Genomic DNA, 22,240 nt, shown 5'->3' on the forward strand with positions numbered 1-22,240 from the left:
TACATCTTCTTTATCCAATCATCTAGCAAAGGACACTTTAGTTGTTTCCCTGTATTGGCCATCATTCATGGATTTTTAAGTTGCCAATACAACGTACAGCAGTACCTTGGTTTTCGATCGTCTCCATTGAGGATCATTTCGGTTTACAAACCGGAAGTAAATGCTTCGGTTTTCGAACATGCCTCAGAAGTCAAACATGTTACACGGCTTCCGCTGAGTGCAAGCTCCTGAGGCCTAGCTGTCTGCTGTTTTCAAACATTTCAAAACTCGAACTGTCTTCTGGAACAGATTACGTTAGAAAACCGAGGTACCACTGTACCTGTATTAGTCTTCCTTTCTAGCAGTTGAATTCACAGTGAGTCTACATATGTAAGTGGAAGCATCTGACTACTTTTTTATATCTTTTAGTACAGTCTTGCCCAGGTGTTTGCATATTGAAATACACATTATCTTATAATAAACTACCTTCCTTTTATTTCTCCTTTATATTATAGTTCGTGTATTATATTTCTGTTTTGGAAATGATGTGTATAAGCAGGTTATATTAACTATGAAATTCATTTCAAGGTGGCAAAAGGTGCATTACAAAATATTGTATATACCAAGGGAAGATTGGAGCTGATAGGGTCCAGAACCATTGGACTAGATTATCTCAAATGTCCCTATCTACCTCTAAATATCTGGAAAACTTAGAAAATAAACAAACCTTCTCCCTCACACATTTGATGTCCTTTTTAATTTTAAACGTAACACATGCCCAGTATTGAAAATTAGGAAAGTAAGAAGATTTTTAAAAATCACCTGTAAACTCATTACCAAGGTATAATAATCACTGTTAATATTTTGATGTATTTCTTTCTAGTCTTTTTTTTGTACATGTATATTTTTAAACATAACTGGAATTCAAGTATAAATATAGTTTTGTAATCCTGCTTTTTTTTACTTAGAATTTTTCATATTGTTAGAAATTATTTGAAAATATTTCATAATGACTCCATAATACCGTGTTTTCGCAAAAATAAGACGTAGTTGGACCATCAGCTCTAATGCGTCTTCTGGAGCAAAAATTAATATAAGTCCCGGTATTATATTTATTATATTATATTATATTATATTATATTATATTATATTATATTATATTATATTTATTATATTATATTGTGTTATATTAGAGTACTGGTCTTATATTAAAATAACACCGGGTCTTATATTAATTTTTGCTTCAAAAGACGCATTAGAGCTGATGGTTTGGCTAGGTCTTATTTTCGGGGAAACAAGGTATGTACATAAACCTTCCCCTATTGTCAGACATTTAGGAGATTCCAGTTTTTCATCATTATAAATAATGCTGTGATGAACTTTTTTTAATGGGCATATCTGTGATTATTTCCTTAGGATAGATTCTTAGAAGTGGAATTACTGAGTCAAAGTGAATGCTGTTTTAAAGGCTTTTGACAAATATGGCCAAATTATTTAACAGAAAGTGTGTCCCGGTTTGTCCTGCCAGCAGTGTTTCAGAGAACCTGCTTCAATACATCTCATTTAAACGTGGTAATTTGATAGTAGTAAACTGGTATCTTAGTGTCACTTAATTTCTATTTTTTTCCATTAATAATGAGGTTAAATGTTTTCCACACCTCCCCTCTGCCTTATGTTTCTTGCCATTTGTATTCTGTGACCTGGCTGTCCAAGTCCTGTGTTTATTTTTCTTCTGGTATTAGAGGGTTTTCTACTTAGTTAATAAATGAAAGCTTGATAGCGGATACTCCACCATGGGCCAGAAAATGAGGAGGCCATGATTTAGAAGTGGTTTTACAACCCTGGAACCCAGAGTAGAATTACCTTTCTAACATTCCATGCCCCTTCACTTTCTTCAAGCCTGCCACCTCACTGCCTTTTCTGCCAGCCACTGCCCATCTTCAGCTACTTGGCTGTTCCAGAGTGGCTAAAAGTGTTGTAGTTTTGTGTGCAAATTAGAGACATGATGATTATTTGCCACAAAACCCAGACTCTGCTGAATGACATCACTGTAAGAAACATACTGATTACGTAGTCCATACCACTTTCACTTGCTCTTGCTCTTTCTCTCATTGAATTAAGTACTGTGACTTTACCATAGGTCACACAGACAGTTACTGGTAGAGCCAAGACCAGAACCCAGAAGCCCTGACACCCAGTCCAGTGAGCTTTGCGACATAACCCAGGTAAAGACAGATAAAGGAGGTTTCAATAACTCCAAGTGTCACTTGAATTAAGTGAGCTTTTCATGTATTTAACATTCAGTAAATGCTTGTTAAAAACTGACCATGTACTAGAGTTAACTTTAGGAGAAATGGCATTGCTAACCCCATTCTCTTGTGAGATGAGAATGAGCAATGATTTTAGGATTTTTTTTTTTCTATTTTGTGTGAATTTGACCAATGCTGTCTCCATTTTAGGCATACAGAGGGAAATAGTCGGGCTGATATGGAGGTGATTGTTGGGTTTTTGTTTTAAACTTAAATCTCTTAACTCTCTATCCAGACCCCTGCACTTAAGTTGAACTGATGGTGGGGTTTCTTTAGCACAGGAAGTCAGGAAGTTGCCTTGTCGGGTTCCCACAGTCAAGTTGGCTGTCTCTTTGTGAGGTCCATTGCCCTGGGCTCTTGCTGACGCTATCCCTGGCAGGTCCCAGAGGCAATGGTATACAAATACTATATTGGTAACTGTGAAGTTATAGGAAAAGGTGAAGCCTACATATCAAGTACTATAGAATTCCGTGTATTTAAGGCCTTCCTAGAGGAGGAGCCTTGGCTGGGTCTAGAGGGGAGGTAGTTCCTTCCCTGTTGATTGTGTTGTTGGCTGAATAATATAGAATGAGGCCAACGTTGTGTGAGAAGCTAAGGTAGCCTCTATTGTGAAGGAGGTGGGAGAGCTACTTCTTTTCCCCAGCTGGGAAACCTCATACCTCATCCTCAATTTCCTGACTTGGCAGGGGGGAAGGTGTTGGATCTCACTGAGACTACAGTGATCAGCGCCCTTTCTTCCCTTTAGAAACCTTGTTTTTGCTTTGGTTTTAATGCCTTTGATCTCTAATGGCCCCACTGCAGCCTCCACTTATGTGAAAAACCTGGGCGGGGGTCTCCAGGAGTGAGAGTAGGAAGCAGTGGCAGGAACTTGTGTCAGATGACACTGCTATATGGTTTGGGGCGAAGGAGAGGGAATTTGTGGAGTTGAGAGTCTTCTTTGCAGGATTTTAGGGGTGCTGATCAGAACCTACTTGTGGAAGTCTAAGGGAAGGTCATGAGAATTAGAGGCAGCAAGTGAAATGGGAGATAGTTTAGCTAGAATGTGCCGATGCCCTCAGCTTCTTCCCCTGATGGTTCAGTGGGGAGAAGGTGCCTCTAACCCTGAATTGGGGAGGAGCTGGCTGGACTCCAACTCTTTCTTCTTAATCTGGCCTTTATCCTCTTTCTTCTAGCAGCCCATGGATGTCCAAGGGAGTTGCCTAAAACAAGTCTAATGCCCAGGGCTGATCATTGTGCTCTGAGCTGGGGAGAGCCAGGCTGCTCCAGGCTCCTCAGGTGGGCTTTCTCTCTATTACCAGCCTCTCTGGGCGCCAAAGCTGGCAGGCTCTACCCTGAATTCCAGGACCTTGGATATCAATTTGTCTCTGGGCTATAGCAGTTAGTCTGCAGACAAGTACACATCGACAGGCTTTTGTGCTCAGTCTTGAGCTTAGTACCCTGGAGGTAACAAAAAGTCAAAAGCCACCATTTATTGTCACTATGTGCCAGGAACTTTATTAGCATTACCTAATTTATTTCTCTAACAAACCAAAGAGGTAGGTATTATTAGACCATTATTCTTTTTAAATTTAATTTTTATTTTAAAAAATATTTTAAATTGAGATGTAATTAACATATAACACTGTATAAGGTGTGCAATGTGTTAACTTGATACATTTATATATTGTAATATAGATCATTATTTTTATTTTACAGAAAAGAAATCTGTATATATATATATATATATATATATATATATATATATATATATATATATATAATTACCTGAAGTCAGGTAACTAGTAAGTGGTGGAGCCAAGATTTGAAGACACTTTAACTCCAAAGCCTTGGCTCTTGGTCACTACACTAACTAGGGGTCTGAGGTGAAATGGGTCTTGAAGGGAGTGAAAAGCAGGTAGCAGCATGGTGCAGACTTAGGGATTCACTGAACATTGATTTTATGGGTATTTTACATACACTAGTTCATTCAATTTTCGTAACAACCCCATGTGGCTACTAGTATTGTTATCGCAACTTTGCTGATGTGGAAAGTGAGGCTCAAGGAGATTAAGTGATTTGTCCAAGATGATCCACCTAATTGAGTGACAAAGCCAAGACTTGAATTCAGGTAGGCCCTAACTCCTACCTGGTAGGCCTTACCTGCCACAGAGGAGCTCCACTTGCTGTCCCCAGGGTCTGGAGGACTCAAGGGCAGAGGAAGAGCCCTGTTGTCTTCTTGGACCAGCCTACCTCCACCCTTCCAAGGGGAGCTAAAATCTACAGCTTCCTGATCCTCTGACATCCTGGGCTGGGGGTGGGGGTATAGGGTCTCCATCTGTGAAGACTCAGTCTCTTGGACTCCAGACCTTGGTTTGTTGGGCTTAGGGAGCCACTTGGCATCTTCTAGATGTCCATGAGGCTGGAGGAGGTTCCAGCAGCCCTGGAGAAAGAGCATTGGGCCCTAGGCTATAGCCCCGCCTGGCTTTGCCTTTTTGGCCATTCAGGCTCTGGCCTGCACTCTACATTTCCTTGTTGCCCCTCCCAAAGTCCTGCAATCATCGCACAACTATCTACTTTCAGCCTGTATTCAACCTATAGACCAAACGAGCCCAGTAGCTCTAAGACACCTCCCACCCTCTCCCCAGGGCAGGGGAGGAGTTCAAAGCATCCTTTTCTCAGTCTGATTTCTCTTTTTCTGATATTTTCTTTTCCCCAGCTTAGACTTAATAGATAGGCATTACACAGGGGTTTTAAAAAGTTTAGGAGTCTCCTCTGATAAGGTCTCCTTGGTGTATGTGGATTTTAAGCACTTTGGGCATTATTCACCACCCCCCCACCCCCATATTTCCAGAAGCTTGTTTTAAAAGGCAGCAGGATAATGACTTTGCTACTACCCCAAATTGGAAACCAGAGGCTTGGACCTATTGATTCATTTAGGTTTTTTTTTTTTTTTTTGGCATTAAAATATTGTCCCTTTTAAAATATATATTAAAATAATACCTTTGCAATTGAAATAAAACAAGAATGTAGCAAGTGAACACTTCTCCCCATCACTCCCCCAATTCCACCCCGCTTGCTTCACAAGATTACCACCGGTAACCATTTGGTCCAGACCTCTCTTGTGTACGTTTTCTTTTTCTTAAATAAAAATGGAATCACCCTATAAATAATGTTTCAGCACTCACTTCTTCCCCATTCTATAGCACAGCCTTTTTTTACAACAAGAATATTTGTACATTATTTATATAATTTTAAGATTTAAAAGTAAACAGTAAAAAATCACAAAGATTTTTCCCTATGTCATTAAATATTTTTCTACAACATCGTCTTTAATGGCTGCATGGTATTTTGTGAATGGACCATAATGTCTCTAACTAATTCTCCATTTGTGTTGTTTCCAGTGTCTTACAGACAAAGCTGTCACAAATATTTTTGTCCATATATCTGTGTGCACTCGTATGGCTCTTTCTGTGGATCGAATCCTTGGAGGGGAATGGCTAGGTCAAAGGGTGTCAAAGGCACAGTACAGAGGGTCAGATTGCCCTCCAGATGGCCGGGGGTCCTCTGAAAGCTTGTTGCACTTCTTACTCAACTTCTTCAACTTGTCTGAGCCTCAAGTTTCTCCTCTGTAAATTGGGAAGATGACAGTACCTACCTCAGGGATACCATTAAGATTATATGAGAGAAAAAATGCAAAGTGCTTAGTGCCTGACACACGTGTTGTGCTCACTAAATGACAGCCATTATTCAGTACCTTTGGGGCTTTGAGGCTCTTTGGGCTCCACCTTGTTTCTTTGATGAGGATAATGCTAACAGTTTCCTGACAGCAGCCACTAACGGCAGTGGGACAAGTGCAGCTCAGAACAAAGCCTGGATGCAGAGTGGACTTGTCTTTACTTTGGTGGCAGATCTCATTCCAATTTGCCCTCCTTAATGCAGTTAATGCTGGCAGAAACAAAGGAAACCAGGGGTCTTGTCTCCGTCGCACCTCCCAGGAGATGGTGTAGCTGCAGTGGGCACAGGATGGGGCCCAGGAAGAGGCAGCCTCAGAGAAAAGGCCTAGCTGAATCCAAATCTCCCCCTCTTGGACCCTGGACAGCCCCCAGCGCTGGCCCTTCATCACTGGGGTAGAGGTCTTCAGGGCTCTTGTTAAATGAATAGTTCTAGGAAGAGAGAAAGAGCTACTCTTTGCTCTCAGACCCCAGCAAGGCTGTGGCCTTGGGAGCCTGAGCTCTGAGGGGGGCTGATTACCGGGAAAGGCAGAACCAGCTAAGGCTTAAAACTGGAGCTTTAGGTCAGCAGGGTCAAGGGCACTGAGCATCTTTAGGGAAGGGACAGATGGCCCTGAAAGGACAATAGAAGACATTTTGCTGTGTCCAGCTTTGAAGAAGACTGGTCTGTCCCTCCCCCAACCCTCTCTCCATAGGAAAGATAACTGGAGACAGTAATTTCATTCTATTTATGTTTATTGCTGCCAACCTATCTCCCTCCACCCCCTTCATATTTACACCAAACCCTTCCCCCTATGCTAGCTTTACCAAAGTTCCTGGTAGTAGGTCTAGAAGTGTGTCCACTAAGCTGGCAGTCCTAAATGTAGTGGGCACTGTTTGTCCCTGGGTCAGTTGGTCCCAGGGGAAGGGTTATTCTGGAAATCAGGGCACAGATTTGGTACTGGGGTCAAGGGAGGTTTGCACCAATAGATACTTTCCCTCCCCTTGTGGAGCTCAGGGTATGTCAAAACCTTTAGCAACGTTGGGATAGCGGATTTTCCATTGTCAGGTAGGTGCTTTCTTTGCTTGTGAAGGCCCACACAAAAGGTCAAGTAGGTCCAGTTAGTCCAGACTCGCATCTAGCTTCTTAGGGGCCATTCTGTCCATGGAAACAATGTTCTGACCATCTTCCATTGGCCTTGGGGGAAGAGTCATTTGAGAAAGCCAGGAGTGGAAGGGGAAGGTGCACATTGTATGAGGTATGGGAATTGTTTTCAGCTTGGGGACGTTGCACTTTAGCCTGAGTTATGTGGGAAGGTATGGAATGGATGAGCAGGAGGAGCCCTTTTATTTGCAAGCCCAAGGTTCCTCCAACCCCCTCAGTAAACCCCACTGGTGTCTTGGGCCACAGGTAACAGGAGAGCAGACATTTACTGTTACAGAATATGAGAGTTGGCAAGGCCCTCAGCATCTATCCATTCTAATCCCAGCCAGTCCTAGACCCAGACTGGGGAAGGCACTTGGTTCAAGTTACATAGTGATTTAGTGGCTAAACCTCTCACAAAGTTAAGAAGGAAAGTAGGAAAGGTACATGTGGCTTTCTTCAAACCTATTGAGGGCAATCTGAATTTACCCATGATTAATTGGAATCCTTTTAAATGGCCAGCTTCCCTAGTATTGAGCTGAAGATTGAGCTGAAATACTGATTTGCCCCCTTTACATGAGCAGTACCACAGGGGAAGGTGGTGTGGGGTCGAGGAGAATTTGGAGGCCTTGGTGATGAAGACATGGGTGGGGAGGCTCCTCTGTGCCCCACTTGTTGTGGCAGTGGCCAGAGAGGGCTGTGCTGTCAGTAGCTGGTGGAGGGAGGGAGCAGGCAGGTGGGATGTGCCCTCAGCGTCTCCTCATCCACTCCAGCCAAGCCTGTAAGGCCCTGGCCAGTCTCTGTGGCCCTAGGCGCTGGGGGTGGGGGCAGCCGGGTCTGGCTCAGTGAGAGTCCTCCAGTGCGGGCTACTGCGGGAGGCCAGGCCCATCCCCATGGCCTGTGCTGCTCGGGCCCAGCCTCGGCCCGCTGCCACCTCCACTTAAGGCTCCCCAGCCAGGGAGAGGCCCTGTAGCTGCTCCTCAGCACCTGCCAGCTCCGCCTCATCTCTTCCACTCTCTGAGCCCTCGAAGCAGCCCGAGTCACGCGGAATGTCCCCTTTGAGGTCTGACGCGGTGTGCGCAGCTGGCTCCTGGCTGCTCTCGGCGCCCTCTTCTGCCTCCTCGCTTCCCGCTGCCATGGGAAAGGGTGGGAGACAGAATATAGGGTCTTGGGCCTTAACAGGGAGGGAGTCAGAAACCCCAGGGAGCTCTGTGTGGGGATAGGGACCCTGGGGGTAGGGACACTGTAGGCAGTCTCTCCCTCCGGGCACCCACCACCACCTCTGCTCTTCTTGTGGTTTTCAGGCACAGGAGTTCAAACGTCTTCAGCAGTAAGGCAGGAGCCAAGAAATCTGCCCCTGAATCCTGGCTCTATCATTACCTAGTTTTGAGGCCTCAAGTCCATGCCTTACCTTCTCTGGCCTTAAGTCTCCCCGTAGATCCCAAAGAGAATGGGGCCCACTCATCCCTTACATCCCTTCTCCCTACAAACTTTGCCTGAGACTGGAATTCAAGTGTGGAAAGTGTCTCCCCACTGCACAGGGCCCTTGAGCAGAGGCCTCCCCTCCCTTGACTACTAGTGGACACCCCCACCCAGCTCCTATATCAACTCACTGTCGTAATCCAGCAGCAGCTCGGCAGCCGTGAGCAGCTTGGCCCGGTGCTGAGGGTCTGTGATGTTCAGCTCATTGAGGTGTGTTTCCCGCAGCTCTTTGAAGTCCTCCAGTGTCTGGTAGCCATTGAGAAGCAGAGTGGATGTGTGCTCCTGTGGGCAGAGGCAGACTACCAGTGTGGCCGCTTACAAGCCACCCCTGCCTGGGATCCTTCCTTCCCTACATAGATAACTTGCCCTTTCTCCCATCCCTGGGGCAAGGGTGCCTCCCTTGATTCTAGACGCAAGTGCAAGCCTAAGCTCAAACCTCCAGGCCGATGCGTTCCAACAGCTCATGCAGAGTCTTGGGTTTGGGCCTCTTGCCCTTGCTCTGTCGGCGGCTGGGGCGGGCAGGCCCCACGGCCTCCTCAGGCAGCACATCCACGTAGATGAACTTGAAAGAGCCCAGCCTGCCATTGAGCAGGCCCAACCATGTGCCCACGGGTGGTTTTTCAATAATCTGGATCATATCTCCTTTCTGTGGGAGGAGAGGAGAGCAGAGCAGATTAGCAGAGAGACGAGGGCTGGTCCCTCGGCCTCCACTTACACCGTCCTACCCTGGCTAAGTCCAGACTCCTTTATGGGTGCAGACTGCCAGGCTCAAGTGGGGCCCGGATGCCAATCTTACCTGCAGTTTCAGCGAGTCGTGGTCATAGGGACTGGGAGTGAAGTCGGTGTGGACTCGGGCCCGGCCACAGAAGGGCCCTGTGTACTGGGGGGCAGGTGCTTCCTCCCTGAAGCTGTCAGAGCCTTGGCTGGGGCTGCAGATCTCACTGCCTGCAGGAGATCGGGCAAGGAGGAAGGTCACCTTTGTCCTAAGATAGTTGGGGTTATGTCCAGCTGGTGACTTCCAGAGGGTCTATAAGTCCCAGGGCTACGTGCTGGAGAAGAAAGCTGGGTGCTGTCCAGTCTCACACTGTGGCAGGGATTCTGACCTGTCCCCTGGACCATCCTGCCGAAGTACAGCTTCACCTCTGGAGCTTCACACATGAGAAGACTTGACCACAGAAGGAGAAACAGCTCATAGACCAAAGATGGGCACATTGGGAGGGCCTCTAGAGACCAACTGTGCCAACACCCCAATGAACAGGGGAACACTGAGGCTAGACAGGCCAAGTGACCTGCTCAAGTCCTCTCATCTTGTAATTGGCAGTTCTGGGTCTATTACACTCCAGGTCTCCTGACTTCTACTCCAGTGTTCCTCCTAACCAAGAAGCCACACCCTGCATTAATACTTTACTTTCTCTACTTAGTAAGACTCCGTGTCTAGTTACAATGTCACCCGGAAACTCAGATGAGCTCTTTCTGTCTGGGAAGGGCAGGATGAGGCACATTTTAAATGGCTTTCAGTCGGGGGGCAGGGAGGTGTTTGAGGAATGAGAGAAAGAACGGGGAACTTGGAACTAGCCTGAAGCATGAGAAAATGCCTCTGCAAGTCTGTAGCCCAGAGGCCAAAGGCCTTCCTCCAGGCAGGGCTGCCAAAACCTCTTGTCCAGCCCCATGGACAATTAGAAGGTGCCAAGTGGTACCCTGAGCCCAGCAAACCAAGGTCTGCGGTCAAAGAGGCTGAGTCTTCACAGCTGGAGACCTATTACTCCCACCCGAGCCCGGAATGTCAGAGGCCCAGGCAGCTATAGCCTTTAGCTCCCCTTGGAAGAGTGATGGTGGGCTGGTCCAAGAAGGTAATGCAGCCCTTCCTCTGCCCTTGGGCCTTCCAGGGCCTGGGGACAGCAAGTGGAGGCTCTTCTAAGGCAGACATGAGTTCAAGACTGCATCACCTTGGGCGAGTCACTTAACCTCCCTGAGTCTCAGTTTTCACATCAATGAAGAGAGGATAATAATAGTACGGGACCCATGAGGATGTTGTGAAGGTTTAATGTGAAAAGGGCTGAGAAAGTTCCCAGCAGGAAAACCATAAAGGTTCATTTATCTTACCTCCCTGCCTCCCAGACAGCAACCTGCCTGGCCCTAACACAGTCCTTTTCTCCAGACTCAGCAGGTGTCCCCTCACCTCCTTTACTCACCTGTGGATGCCTGGCGGCTGAGTGCCAGGAGCTCACGCTCCTCCTGCTCAGAAAAAGCCAGCGCCATCTTCTCAGGGCCAGGGCTATCCAGGTTGCAGTCTGGAGATGTTGAGGAGGGTGAGCCCTCCTCCAGAGTGTCTGCCTGCAGGGGAGGGGAGGCAGGAAGCTCTAAGGAGCCTTGACTGGAGTGGACATGTGGCAGCCCTGGGTGCAGAGGAAATGGGCCTGGGCTTGGCAGAGGACTGGGGCCTGGCTCCAGCCCTAGCTCTGTCATTTACAGGCTGCATGGTACTCTTAGAGCCCTAGTTTCCTCTTCTGTAAGGCGGGAATGACAGTCTTTGCCCTGCCCACCTCACAGAATGAGGCTCAGTTGGAGTGTGGTGTCAATGTGCTTTGTCAGCTTAGAGTGCCAATGTACATGCAGAGCTTGGGTCCCAGCTGTTGGTAGGACACAGACAGACAATGGTGCTGGAGAGTTACTACTTTTGACTGTGCTCCCATGTGACAGGCACGCTTGTCATTTCATTCAATCCTCACTTGAGGATAAATGCTTGATCATTCCAAGTTTCCAGATGAGAGGGGCAAGGCAATGCATGAGCCTCCAGAGCTCTCCCACCTCACCACACCGCAGTGTAGAGGGAACTCTTTCACAACTGCCTCTCTGGGAATAAAAAGCCTGACGTGTAGCACTCACCAATTCCTGTGTTGTAAATACTCCCCACCATTGCCAATGTCATTCTACCATTGTGACCAAGCAGCACACCATCATAGGCTATTTCCTCCACACAGAGACTATAGATGCAAATAACCTCAGAGGTATAGAGAATAATGAAAGGCAGTCCAAGAATTAAGAAGTGATGAGTTTTGAGGATTGACTATATTCTTTTTATTTTTAATATAATGTATTTAATTCTAAGTTCATATAATTTAATTTTCAATAATGTTGTGTTTCACACCTGACTCACAAAATTCCTGAAAATTGGACCAATTGCTGTCCTGAGCTGGTATGAGCCCGTACGAGCTGACTGTAGCACACCACTGCCTCGGAGCCTCCTGTAAGAACCATGAGCACACCAGACTGTGTGACTTCAGCTACTTGGCTGTGCCTGTCCCATATCTGTCTGTCCGGTCCTCCCGCTTGGGCAAAGCCAGCCTTCTCTAATTTTCTCTCATAGGGGCCCATCTTCAAATCAAGCCTGTCCAATCCCAGGGGCTAGTTCCAAGCAAAGCTTTGAGGTCGATGATTTTTGCCTCAGGCTGTCTCATCTTTTCAACTGCACACTCTCCTCAGGCTTGCCTTCTTAGGAAGCTTCTGTTACCCCAACTTTCATCCCTCTTCAGACCCCACCCCTGGACCCTCAGGACCATGGTGTCTTGCAGCCATGTCCATGGCTGAGTGAACTCCCTTCCCATGTGACCTTCCTTATTGTATGGAATCGGGGCTTCAGGTGTGGTACCTGAGCAGTGGCTATCAAGGTGGCCACATTCATGCACTTTCAGAGTGATGCCTGTCCTCCCTGTCCCCACCCCCTTCCCTGAATCCCAAGTCTCACCATCTCCTCTGACAGAGCCTTCACCATCATCTTGCCCATCTTCCTGTTCATGGTTCGGGAAATCACAGCCCTCCACTTCTTCCCCAGCTTTTTGCCACTCTTCCCAGCATCCTCTGGGGTAGGGACACCTGAGTCATCTTCTGGAATCTGTGATTAAAAAAACAAGTAAGTCCCGGGACCCTGGTGACTCTGCCTGGGTCCAAGACTTGGGGGCAGAAAGAGGCCTTCAGATCCCGGCAGAGGATGGAAGGGTGGGAATGAGAAGCTCCCATCCCTTTCTCTCTTAGCACCAGTTCTATCCTCGGCCTTATTAATTTGTAACTGAAAACAATGCAGGTGAGTTCTAGGGGCCCAGGATTTTGGTGGGTGGGAGAGGTGGACTTTCTGTACTTAAGCAGACTTTGCCCCACCAGTCCTAAAACTCTTCTTTCCCCTCCCCACTCCCTCCTGCCAGACTCCCCCTAGGAGTCTCTGAAACTTACATTATCATCCAGATTAAATTCCTTCTCGCTCACCACTGGCGAGCTGGGTTTGGATTTGGCAAAATCCTTGAAACTGCTGGAGCGCTGAAGTGAGAGCTGGAAGAAGCAGAGGAGTTGCAATCAGTGGTACTAAAATGGCCGGTTGAGTAAGGAGCTATTCCTGGGCAGAAACCTGAGGTCCCAGGGCTAATGAGGTGAAGCGCCAAGGTATCCTTGGAGCTACCTGACTTCATCTGTACTTCAGCAGAGAATGGACCCTAATGCTGGCTCCAGAGCAAGCTCCTGACCTCAGGAGCCTCTGACCTCTGTTAGGCCTCAGACTAGACCCACATTTCCATCAGTACTTAAAGTTTGGGCTCCAGAACCCTGGAGTGAAAGGCTAAACTAGTCAGAGTAAACATATACGAGCTATGACAATTAAGTTCGCGAACTTGTTACAATGATATTGCTAACTTTTTTTTGATATGAGAGGGTTTATTCATTATGAATTTGTACCAACTGGACAAACAGCTAACCAAGTTTACTATTTGGAAGTGCTGAAAAGGCTGAATAAAAAAGTTAGACGACCTGAACTTTTCGCCAACAATTCATGGCTCTTGCATCACGACAATGCACCAGCTCACATGGCACTGTCTGTGAGGGAGTTTTTAGCCAGTAAACAAATAACTGTATCGGAACACCTTCCCTACTCACCTGATCTGGCCCCCAATGACTTCTTTCTTTACCCAAAGATAAAGTAAATATTGAAAGGAAGACATTTTGATGACATTCAGGACATCAAGGGTAATATGATGACAGCTCTTATGGCCATTCCAGAAAAAGAGTTCCAACATTGCTTTGAAGGGTGGACTAGGCGCTGGCGTCAATGCATAGCTTCCCAGGGGGAGTACTTCGAAGGTGACCCTAGTGATGTTCAGCAATGAGGTATGGAGCACTTTTTCTAGGATGAGTTCGCGAACTTAATTGTCCGACCTCGTATCTCCTCCTAGAGGCATACCTCTGCACAAACAATAGCATCTACTTTATGTAACAGAGCAAGTCCTCCCAAACCCCACAGCCCGGCCTCCATGCTCTGGGCCTGTTCCAAGCATGGTCTCCCATCACAGTAATGGTGGTAAACACATTAGAGCCCCAACCCTGGTGAATATGTGTCCGGAGAAGAGAAAACATTCCCTCCAGGAGTCAGTAAGACCTGGCATTAGGCTTTCTGGAAAACAACAGCAGAGGCAATTAGAGAACGTGCCCACAGATTTGACACACAAGTGATTGGTGGTAATTTAGTAAAAGTTGCCATTTTCTTTTTCTTCATCTCAGCTTTTATCCTTAGCTACTAATGTGATGAGCTGGCTACTGTTTTTGTGTGCCGGTGTTTGGAATTTTAGGCTTGCCCTACTGTTTGCACTAACAAGACTGTTTTCAGGAAATGAGCTCTGTTAACTGGATATGCATGCACATGCCAAGACAGCAGCAGAAAGCAGGGCCAGGCAGGTAAGAGGGCAGGCTTTAGACACAAGGAGTGGAGGCTGAACCTGAATCAAGATCAACAGTCAAGTCCACAGATACACACAGGAACCAGGGTTCACAGATGACCAGACAGATAGAGGGGGATAGACTGCAGACACAGGAGGAGATAAGGGCTTGAGGAACTGAAGCCTCAACCCGCACAAAGCTGAAAGTTTCACATCCTCTTTCCTATGAAAGGGGGGTCCAGTGACAACCTCTCAGGGCAGGGGCAATATCACCTGCCCCCCAACACACACATATTTGGCCCCAACTACTGGGGACTGCAATGGAGTACTTTTATTGTAGTCTTAACCAAAGGTACGTCAGCAATCAGGGTCAGGGGCCACACCTTCCTAGAGGTTGCAGCAAGCTAGCTGACCAGAAATTAGGTCAGCAATCAGGCCAAGCAGACACGACCGCCACAAGGGCCTCCTGGGTGAGGCACCTGCAGCCTCTGTCAGAAAGCTTCTTCTGTGCTATGCTGGGGAGCTGGAAAAGAGAGGCATGAGTGGGGAGGGGAAAAAGCATGCGGTGGTTGCTCTGGTTCCCATGCATTCCCTCTGTCCTCCTTCCTTGGTTTTCCCCACCTACTATTCTTTCCTCTTTTTCTCCCTTTTATCCCCCTTCTCTCCTCCACTTTCCATTTATTTCCTCCTCTTGTATGACTAGGATGCAGCTGCCTGGATAACTTCCTCCTCTTACTGCCTGGAAAAGAGGGAACAGAGAGAGGGTGGGCACCAGGCTGGCTCGGGCCCAAGGAGGGCAGGCTAGCCTGCTATTTATAGGCCAATGGAACCTATCGTGACCTTCCCTCCATCACCTTAAGAACAGGAGGCTGAGAGTCGCCCCTAAAGCCCGAGGGACTGACAAGCCTGGAAAGCAAGCAGGAGGGCAAGCATGGGGCCGGGAGTGAGCTTTGTTGGGGCAGAGTAAACTCACTGCCAGGCTGCCCTCTAATCGCAGTTCTTTCCTTTTCCTGTCATTAATCTGCAGTCTGGGGGCTGGAAGGGGGACTTTTGACTCTTGGGACCTTGTGTTATGGACTCTCTGTCACAGCTTTAGCCCAAAATGGAGGAAACCATTCAAAAGGGCCATGGGGGTGGTGTTGGGACTTGGGCTCAGCTTGCCCATCCTTAGCCCAGGGACATGGAAAGGGCTACACAAGTTCTTTTGGTGACCATGGTCAGGGCTGGCCAGAGTGGCATTTTGCTCAGCATACTTCCAACCTCAGGGGCAGCCCCAAATATCCTGAATACCTTCTGGTGTCTCTGAAGTGAACTCCCAACCAGGTATGAGTTGAAATCTTTGAGCCCCTTTGGATTTTTCTGCCTGGCCTCTGTTTGGGGTGAGGCCTCCCTGGGGGTCCTGCCCAGGGGGGTGGTAGAACAAACCATAATTTTTCATGTTTAAGGGGAACATGTGAGCCTCTTGGAAAGAACTACTTTTCTGGTATCAGATGTTGCTAAGTTCAATTCTGGAATGTGTGACCTTGGGCAAGTTATTTAATCTCCCTGAACCTCAATCTCTTCATTTGGTGTCAACCGACAAATGTTCAAATCTTGGTTCTGCCATTGACCAGCTGTGTAAAGCTGGGTTAGTTCCTCAGCTTCTCTGGGCTTCCATTTCCTCATGGGTAAAATGAAGGCAAGAGCACCAACCTCACTGGGTTTTTGTGAGGATGGGAGTGAGTGCCTGACACAGCCACCCCTCAGCGAATGTCCAAATGTCTGTGAATGGCTTAGCTTTTCCTATGACCCACTTCCAGGCTCTTACCCAGGGTATTCCCCACCTGGAACACTCTACGCTTCTATGAACCACAGTTTCTTCCCTCCTTCAAAATCCAATTTAACTGGAAACAACCCACATGCCCATCAACTGTAGAACAGATACATGAATTGTGGCAGAAACATACAAGAGGCTAGGACATAGTGATGAGCTTAGTACAACTATCCCCAACAATATGGATGAATCTCACAGATACACTGCTGAGCAGAAGGGACCAGCCACCATAGTGTACTATATGGTTCTTCATATAGAAAGTTCAAAACCTGGCAAAACTAATCTGTGCTATTGGAAGTCAAGATAGTGGTTACCCTTGGGGAAAGGGAGTGTGTAGGGACTGCAGGGGCATGAGGGAAGCTTCTAGAATGTTGAAAGTGATCTATTTCTTGATCTAGGTGCTGTTTACATGGGGATGTTCATTGTGGAAATTCATTGAGTGGTGCACTTATGATTTATGCACTTTGTACGAATATTATACTTCGATAAACAGGTTTTTCAAATCCAGTTTTGAAGGCACTGTCCCCTGCAGGAAGCCTCCCCCAATTACCCCCTCAGAGCCTCACAGTGCCCCATTGACAACATCTTACCTTGTTTCCTAAGCAAGCTTGCTTTCCTCAGGTGTCTCCACAACTACACTCTCAACTCATTTCTTTACCAGTCATATACCTAGCACTCTCTGGGCTCCAGACACTGGCTCGTGCATGCATGGGAATCCAGTAAACAGGGGTTAAATACCTCCCTTGTGCCTGGCACCCTCTGAAGTGCCAGCACTTCAGAAAGAGCAGGGGTTCAAACCCATGTTTGTGACTACTGAGACTTGTGCATGTTGCTGTGCTCAGAGCTTACAACATCACCCCCACTATAGAAATGGATTGAGTGCAATGGTTACTTCACGTGGCATTTGCAGGGAGCTACCGGGAGAGCGGTGGAAGCATGGAGGAGGAAGTGTTCAGGAGTGCTTCATGGAGGAGGAGGTGAATTTGAGCTGGGCCACGCAGGGGAGCCAGGATTTCTCCAGGAGTTTCTGGGAAGGGTTTAAACGACAGTGAGAGTTAGGGATGTTCCAGTGTGGTGATGGAATGGTGGGTATGCCTGTGCATGTGGTGGGAAGTAGAGCAGAAAAGGCCATGGTAGGCCTTTGCCAGCAATGCCAAGGAACTTGGGCATTAGCCTGTTGGAAATGAAGAGCCACTGGTAACACAAAGTGCATACTGGTGGTGGTGTTCTGCTAGAGGCATTCTGTAGGACGGGAGCCCAGGGCATGTAGTGTTCTGGGACTGGGGTAGAAAGGGGAAGGGAGAGACTGGAAGGAGGGAACAGTTGAGCACTTGAGTGGGAGCCCAGATTCCTCTCCATTTCCCTGGGTAGGAAGTTTGGGGTATGGTGGAAATTAGGGGTGCGGTGGGGTAGGACAATCCTTTGGGGAGGCAGGTCCCAGGACAAACCCCTGTCCACTTCCTACATCCTAACAGATCAAAGGGAGTACAGAGAAAGACCTCGATTGAGGCAAAACTCTGCAAAGGGCAGCCAAGGGGTATGTCCTCACCCTCTACTCAGGGGCCTTCCCAATCTTCCATGATGACAAATAGGTGCCACATCCTGACCCCACCATCTTGGAGGGCTTGCTCCTGCCTCTGCTTTGCTGCCTGGAAGGTCCCTCACTCCACAGCCATCTGGATCTGCCCTGCAGAGCTCTCCTACTGATATGTCGAGTCTTTCATGCTCATCAGATTTTTTTAGTGCTTTTGAGATCAATAGGGGACAAGAGCATAGAGGGAGAAAGGTTTAACACTTTGGAGACTGACCATTCTTGGCTTGGATTTCTGCTCTTCAGCTTACCAGCTATGTGAACTTGGGTAAGCCTCTGAGCCTTGGGCATAAAATAGTGATAAAGGCAATATCTGTCCCTAACTCACAAGGTTGTCGTGAGGAGCCAAGCAGCTCAGAGATGGGTGGGGCGCACAGCGCAACACCTGGCACCTGATGAGCTCTCACTCAGTTCTGGCTCTTAGTGCTACTAAGTCCTGTTTTTTTCCATTTCAGGGCTGGGACCCATGCTTGTTCTTCTATTCCTTTTGCTCCCCACCCCCACTCATGCCTACAACATGCACCTCCTTGTGTGCACATGCACAAACTTGACAGACGACTCTCATATTTATTGTTCCAGATGATCCATGCGACCTCAATCTCCTGAGTGGACAGATCAGAAGCTATCCCCATTTTCCGAGATGGGGAAACTGAGGCCCAAAGAAGGTCAATGAACTGTCGTACAGGTCCTACAGCTACGTAGAACTTGGTAGTATTTCAATTCTGCTTTCCTGCTCCCTGCACAGCACTTTCACCATTTGGCAGGACTGGGAAGAAGAGTAAGGGCAGGAGGGAGAGAAGCCTTGTTTACCTTTGTGCTTTTCCCTCCACCATGTCACCTTACCCTCTGAGGGGAAGGAACTTGCCCAGGGTCACAATGCTCGAGCTGGCTGCTTGCTGCCTTCAGGCCCAGGGAAGTTACTGTCTCCACCTTCTGGAAGCACACCTTGGCTTTTCTAAGGGCACTTCCAAGGTTTGAGGCTTGGAGAGTGACTCTGGAGGCTGGCCCAGGTTCTGGCAGGAACGAGTGAGCTTTCCCTGGACCACCCTCCCTTAGAGGACCACATGGGCCTTGCCTCTCCTGGGAGAGGCCCTGGGGAAATTACAGCCACCAAGCACAGAATTGGAATAATGGAGGTGAAGAAACATGATGGGAACTTTTCTGCCTTCTGTGTGCCCCTGACACCTCTGCTTGTGGTGGCACAAGGTCCCAGTGTCAAAGTGTCAGCTCTTTCTCAGACTCTTTCCTCCAGCTCAGCTCCCATGTGGTTTGGGGCCCAGCAGTGTCTAGAGCAGTCTTGGCTTCTCACCCCCGTTAGGTGGAGAACAAGGGGAAGCAGACTGCTGGCCAAGGAGAGACAGCCAATGGCAAATCTGCTCGGCCCAGTGCCACGCAGGGCTTGGACAGGCAGGTGACAGAGCCTGTGTGAAAACTCATAAATCTCTCCCCCACCCCCACCCACCTCCACTGCAACCTTAGAGAAGCAGCTGGGGTGGGGAGAGTACAGCTGGAAGTAGCAGCCACCCCAGGAACTGAGATGAGGCAAGATGCACACGCCAATGACCTGAAGCTCAGCCTCTCAGCTGTCTCAGCCTCGGCCTGGGAGTTGCTCACTTGACAAGGGGGTTCCCCCATAAGGCACCTGGACTGAGCTCTAGGGGAAACAGTGGGAGCCTGGAGGCCCCAGACCTTGGCCTGAGGCTAGGCCTGGGCCTCTTGGATGTGGTTCAGGCCTGCTTTGGGATGGTCCTGGGATCCCGCTGGATTTGTGGGATGTTGTTCCTAATTGCCTGGGAGAATTCTACAATCAAATAAAAGATTAAGTCTAGAAATCCTAAAATCCAAATAAAGAAACCTAGATCTGGCATAACCTTCAAGGAATCTTCTAGTCCAGCCTCTGCTCCAGGAAGATGAATACTTCTGCTGTCCATGGCAGCTACTTTGCTTCCTGGCCTTTAAAATATCCTCCCTAAATTTTTCCTCCTTAGCCCTCACTCCTACTCCCCATCTCACCAGCTTCATTTTTCATTCTTCACAATAATTTCTCCCCACCTGGGAAGAGCCTGTATGCCCCCTGCATCCCACTGCAGGTTTGGAGGCCCTCCTCCCCATGTCCAGTTTGGTCCCATTGCCCGTGTGCCAGGGGAGCTGCAACAGAGCTGAACCAAGTGAACAGAGTCCCGGCTACAGTCAAAGGGCAGGGGACCTAGGAGCATCGCGGCTCCAAGCGGGGTGGCCCAGCAGGACCCTTTGAGTGAGATAGGTCCTGAGAGGCCATGCACAGGCAGAAGCGGTGGCAGGACCAGTGTAGGGGAGCTACAATGAAGTAGTCTTAGTATTCAACTTGAGAATTGTATTTTGTGATTCTCAAATTCTAATCTAAGTTTCTAGCCCCTAATTTTAAGTCTCTATCCCATCATTGTAGGGTTGAGTTCTATAACTCTAGAATTTTAAGAGTCTACTCTGTAACTCTATTTCTCTAGAATTTTGGAAGTATCCTCTGTACTTCTGTTATTTTAGAAACCTTTGGGCCCCTGTCCCATTGTCCTTAGAAGAAAGGCCCTTGCCTACAGACTCAACATGTGGCCTTTGGCTCTTCCCACTTCTACAAGTCCTGGAGAGGAAGGATTGAATGAGCAGAAGGAACAAAGAAGTGAGTTCCCAGAGATGGTCCTCACCTTTTTCTTCTGAGTGGGCTCCTTCTCGCTGGCGTTGGAGGGCTTGCGGCGCAACATTGTCCTCTGCCCTGGTGACACTCTGTCCTTACTCTCCTAGGTGTTGAGATGCAGAGGCCTCTTGCTCTGCTTCGTCTGCACCGTCCAGGGGGCACAGCATGGACTGAGCCTCTGGCTGGCACTCTGACTGCTGTGCTGGCAGCTTAGGGGTGAGGGCCATGTACACCCTGCAGCGGCAGCATACAGGAAACCCTGCCACGTGACCTGCTGTTACAGCAATCGCAGCCTCTGTCGGCCCCTAGGGAGGAAGGAAGTCCCAGCTTCAGTCTCCAGAGATTCTGATGCAGACGGCTCTTGGGTTGAACAAGCAGAGAAAAGTCCCTATCCTGCCATCTCATGTCCATCATCAGCAATTCATCTGCTCTGTTTCTTCAGAGGTAGCCAATCAACTTGACATCATATAGCTTACTCAGGCCTCTTATCTCACTGACCAGAATCTGAACCATCTCTCTGCCTATTGGGCCAATGCTCCTGGTCACTTTGCATCACCAAAGTCATCACTGCCATCATTACCACTACATCACCCCTACAACCATCACTCCCATTTATAGCCATCACCTTACAGCCATCACCTCTACAACCATCATCCCTCCAGTCATCATCATTGCCTCTCTCAACCTTACAATAATTATCCTTACAGCTGTCACCCTTATGGACATTACAGCCATTACCCCCACAATTCTCTTACCCCTACAACCATCATCCCCTATAGCCATCACCCCTACAACAATCACCCTTGCAGTTATCTTCACTGCCATCAGCGTTAGAGCAACTACCCTACAGTCAACACCCCTCAGCCATCTTCCTCTATCTGCCTCACTACTGCTACTATGAACTGCACAGCCATCATGCTCACAGTCATTAGCCTTATAAACACTATTACTAGAGCCACTCACCCTCACTGATGCCCTTACCTTTATGACCATCACTCCTACAGCCATCGCCTCTCAGTCATCACCCTACAACTATTATCCCCATTGCCACTACCACATCTACAGTCATCCTCACCAGAGAAGTCACACCTTAGAGTCAAAGCCCCCTGGCTGTCACCCATATATTTATCATCACCATAGACATCACCATGAAAAACAAATGCATTTGCAAGCAACTCCACACCACCAAAAAATGTCCCATTCAACAGGCATTTCTCGATCCTATGTGCTAAGTATACTATGTTCACTTTGTGAATTATCTGTGGCAGATATTTTGATAATTCTAATGACTTATTGTTATTAAAAAGCAATTCGTATTCATCATATACAATTTAGCTAATAGATACACACAAAAAAGAAAATTCAGATATCCTCCATAATTATCTTCCATAATGTTTGAATGGATATCTTTTTCTGTTTTTGAGCATTTAGCTATGTGTATGTGTTATTTTCGCCCCCAAAATCATACTGCACAGAAAGCAGATCAGTGGTTGGGGGAATGGGGAGAGGAGAGAGAGATCAGGAGTAATACAAAGACCATTTTGGGGGTGATGGATATGTTCACTATCTTGGTTGTGGTGATGGTTTCATTGGTGTATACATGTCAAAACTCATGTTGTACACTTTAAAAGCATGCAATTTATTGTCTGTCAATTATACCTAAATAAAGCTGTTTTAATATATTTTTATTTTGTTTTTTAATTAAATTTATTGGGGTGACATTGGTTAATATTAATCTTTTTAGAAATTAAAAAAAATCATACTTCACAAACTGTGTTGGTACTGCTTGTTACACTGAACACATTAAAATTTTTCTCATGCTTTGAAATATTCTTCAATTGTGTGATTTTAATGGCTGCCGAGCAGCCC

The 22,240-nt window shown here is 47.4% G+C and overlaps 2 protein-coding genes across 3 annotated transcripts in view; both read right to left on the reverse strand.

The window, feature by feature from the left end:
* Nucleotides 1–6,731: 6,731 nt before the first annotated feature.
* On the reverse strand, nucleotides 6,732–20,589 carry SASH3 (SAM and SH3 domain containing 3). Its single transcript, XM_033108133.1, has 8 exons — nucleotides 20,382–20,589; nucleotides 12,831–12,926; nucleotides 12,349–12,495; nucleotides 10,796–10,937; nucleotides 9,400–9,548; nucleotides 9,040–9,249; nucleotides 8,735–8,885; nucleotides 6,732–8,252 (listed from the first exon to the last, which is right to left on the reverse strand). Exons 1-8 carry the CDS (start codon nucleotides 20,436–20,438, stop codon nucleotides 8,062–8,064), a joined length of 1,143 nt encoding a protein of 380 aa, XP_032964024.1. The 5' UTR covers nucleotides 20,439–20,589; the 3' UTR covers nucleotides 6,732–8,061.
* The window catches only part of XPNPEP2 (X-prolyl aminopeptidase 2), a 42,621-nt gene continuing 40,938 nt past the window's right edge, over nucleotides 20,558–22,240 (reverse strand). Inside the window, exon 22 of one of the 2 annotated variants that reach the window (XM_033108096.1) lies at nucleotides 20,558–20,676. In XM_033108096.1, the coding sequence (XP_032963987.1) occupies nucleotides 20,582–20,676 (95 nt within the window). In that variant the 3' untranslated portion in view covers nucleotides 20,558–20,581. The remainder of the gene's footprint in view (nucleotides 20,677–22,240) is intronic. The other variant, XM_033108115.1, reaches the window with a different exon arrangement.

Source organism: Rhinolophus ferrumequinum, chromosome X, assembly GCF_004115265.2.
Source record: "Rhinolophus ferrumequinum isolate MPI-CBG mRhiFer1 chromosome X, mRhiFer1_v1.p, whole genome shotgun sequence".
NCBI classification, from domain to species: Eukaryota; Metazoa; Chordata; class Mammalia; order Chiroptera; family Rhinolophidae; genus Rhinolophus; species Rhinolophus ferrumequinum.

Excerpts from the sequence above, each read along its gene's own strand:
- SASH3 (XM_033108133.1), bottom strand. The coding sequence starts at position 20,438 with ATGTTGCGCCGCAAGCCCTCCAACGCCAGCGAGAAGGAGCCCACTCAG. Across the intron at positions 12,927-20,381 it reads AGCCCACTCAGAAGAAAAAG|CTCTCACTTCAGCGCTCCAG; the intron begins GTGAGGACCATC and ends TGCTTCTTCCAG. Across the intron at positions 8,886-9,039 it reads TGGAACGCATCGGCCTGGAG|GAGCACACATCCACTCTGCT; the intron begins GTTTGAGCTTAG and ends CTCTGCCCACAG.